The sequence below is a fragment of the Camelus bactrianus genome, chromosome X (assembly GCF_048773025.1).
Source record: "Camelus bactrianus isolate YW-2024 breed Bactrian camel chromosome X, ASM4877302v1, whole genome shotgun sequence".
In the NCBI taxonomy this organism is placed as follows: domain Eukaryota; kingdom Metazoa; phylum Chordata; class Mammalia; order Artiodactyla; family Camelidae; genus Camelus; species Camelus bactrianus.
The window spans coordinates 21,469,264-21,472,232 of NC_133575.1; the positions used below are offsets into that span (position 1 = coordinate 21,469,264).

Here is a 2,969-nt window from a genome sequence, read left to right on the forward strand (position 1 = left end):
TCCCTCAAGACAAAAGGGGCTGCACAGAGCACTACCCCTATTAGAAACCCTGGTGTCCAGCTAAGCAGGGCTGTCACTTTATCCTCAGTAGTAACAGGGAAATGAGGGCCATATTAGAAGGAAGTGACCCAGCTAAGCCCTTCTCGAAGTCAAAGTGAGAACTGGGGGAGGGGGGGTACAGAGAGTTAGGCCCTTCCTCTGTAGTCAGTCCTGGGACAGCCTGCAGAGATCTGGCATACTGAGTCTGTGCCCCATCCCCCACTGCATATTCCAGGATGTCAAGTGGATGAGAGCCTTGGTCTGATAGTTATAGGTCTCAAGTCTGCAGAAGGGAGGACACCAGTTAGCCAAGGGAAGGAACCACAATAAGGAACATGAGGATTGAGAGGACCACCCATCACAGAATAGGTGTTTCACAGAGCCCTACTTGTGATGTCACATCCTTGGCAAGGGTGCCTGGTGAAGATATATTAAACTAAGAACTCCCTAAATTCCTCCTAGGACTTTCAGGGATGTGAGGGCCTTGCTCCAAATGGACAGGTCTAAGGTCAGCCAAGGGAGAAGTTCCAGGCCCTGCAAGAAACCAAGGTGAGGACTCTGAGTGAGGAGTGAGAATCCTAGTTATCCCAGAATGGAGAGGATCCCACATAACTCTTTCATTGCCGTCATCCCAGGGTGTCCCAGGGCAAATGTGCTCAGATGAGGTTCCCTTTCAGTTCCTCCTCCAGGATGTCAGGGATGTGAGGGGTTTGGAATGAGGGGTTAGCATCAAAGCAGCTGAGCAGAGGACCTCAGGTCCTGCCAGAAGTCAAGGTAATGGCCCTCAATGTGAACTGAAAGAAACACCTGCTACTGCAGAATCAGGGAGGCTCCACAGGGCCTGGACTTATCAGTCCCTGTATCAGATTCAGTAAGACCCAGGTAGGGCTGGAGAGCTGCAGCCTAAGGTGAACTCTAGTCACTTCCACAGAGTCCTCGGGAAAGGCTGATCAGGAAAGAGGAGCTTTACGGGTTCCTAGAGCAGTGCCCTCAAGGAAACCTGAAGAGATGACCATTGATAAAGCCCAAAGTGGTATCTCCTTGCTAAAGAGTGTAACACCATTTCATCCTCTTTCTTCCAGATCACTGAACTTGTCTACCCTCTTTCCCACACCCCCACCTGCTGCCAGTCATCATGCCTCGGGGCCAAAAGAGTAAGCTTCGTGCCCGCGAAAAACGCCGCCAGGCTCGAGAGGAGCCCACTGACCCAGTGGATGCTCCTGCCACTGCACCAACAGAAGAGTCCCCTTCTTTGCCATCGCCTCATTTCAAAGATGTTCCCTGGAGCCCACCTGCCACTGGAACACCCAGCAGTCTTCAGGTGTCTGCCACCACTTTAGCTGCAGCTGTTTCAAACATAAGATTTAATGAAGGTGCCAACAATCAAGGCGAGGAAATGCCAAATGCCTCACAGGCCCAGGATACCACTGAGCACTGGCCCCAATGCCCTATAGATAAAAAGGTTGCTATGTTGGTGTACTACCTGCTGTACAAGTATCAAGTGAAAGAGCCCATTACCAAGGCAGATATGCTGAGAAATGTAATCCAGGTGTACAAGAATCACTTCTGTGAGATCCTCAGGAAAGCCTCTGAGCATTTGGAGCTGGTCTTTGGCCTTGATGTGAAGGAAGTGGATCCCAACAGGAATACTTATGTCCTTGTCAACAAACTGGAATTAAGCTATGATGCACAGCTGAGTGATGACAGAGAAATTCCCAAGACTGGTCTGCTGATGACTGTTCTGGGCGTGATCTTCACGAAGGGCAACCGCGCCACTGAGGAGCAAGTCTGGGAAGTGCTGAATATGATGGGTGTATATGCTGGGAGGAAGAACTTCATCTATGGGGAGCCGAGGAAGCTCATCACTGAAGATTTGGTGCAGGAAAATTACCTGGAGTACCGCCAGGTGCCCGAGAGTGATCCTCCCCGCTATGAGTTCCTATGGGGTCCAAGAGCCCACGCTGAAACCAGCAAGATGAAAGTGCTGGAGTTTGTGGCCAAGATCAATGATACGATCCCCAGTGCCTTCCCATCCTTGTATGAAGAGGCTTTGAGAGATGAGGAAGAGAGAGCCCGAGCAAGAGCTGCAGCCAAGGCTCGTACCGCTGCCATGGCCAGTGTGCACTCCAGGGCCATGGCAAACAGCTTTTCCTGCCCTAAGTGAAGGCTGAAGTAGATTATTTACTACGTGTTTGAAGAGAACAGATAACGTTCTAATTAGTGGAAGTTTGGGGCGGGGCTGGAGAAAACAGTGTTTGTGTTCCTGTTCTATGTAATAACTTAGATAAATTGGCCTAAATGTTGCTCCTTTTAATAGATAGTTAAGTAGCTTCAGAATCTGAGTTTATGAATAATGTCACACATTTATTGATGTTTAAGAGTTTAAGGTTTAAGAGAACAGTTTCATAGAACAGATTGGGAGCTTTTCCATCTTATTTAGATAATTGGAATAAGATAATATGTCACTGGATTAGGCATTTCCTTGGAAATGTGAAAGAAACTGCAGTAAAATGGTTGGGATCAAGAAATAGAGAAAAAAAGTAAAAGGTGATAAATTTTTACATTACCTCATCATTTTTAGTCTGTTCTGTCAAATTAAGAGATAAATATTTGGATGTGCTTACTTTATTCAAGAATGTAGTATTAATTATATCATAATAAATTAGACGTCTTGTACACTGTCTCATCCATTTCTCAAACATTCCATGAGCATCTGCTCTTTGAGAGGCTCTGTGCTACTACTGAGAATGTCAGGATAAACAAGACCAATCCTGCCCATTGCATTTCAGAGTCTAGCAACAGCTGTCAAGTAAGAAAGATGGTGCGATGCACCTTAAGACATAAGGACAAGTCAAAAGGAGGAGAGGACATGGGAGGATCCAGAAGTCAGCAGTCAGGTGTAACTGCCCTGAGGCAAGTGGGTTTGGGAA

General features: G+C 47.3%; 1 protein-coding gene across 1 annotated transcript; it reads left to right on the plus strand.

The window, feature by feature from the left end:
* The first annotated feature begins 1,174 nt into the window (after positions 1–1,174).
* On the plus strand, positions 1,175–2,668 carry LOC105068533 (melanoma-associated antigen B10-like). Its single transcript, XM_010954411.2, has one exon. The coding sequence runs from the start codon at positions 1,175–1,177 to the stop codon at positions 2,201–2,203; it is 1,029 nt and encodes a 342-aa protein (XP_010952713.1). The 3' UTR covers positions 2,204–2,668.
* The last annotated feature ends 301 nt before the right edge of the window (positions 2,669–2,969 follow it).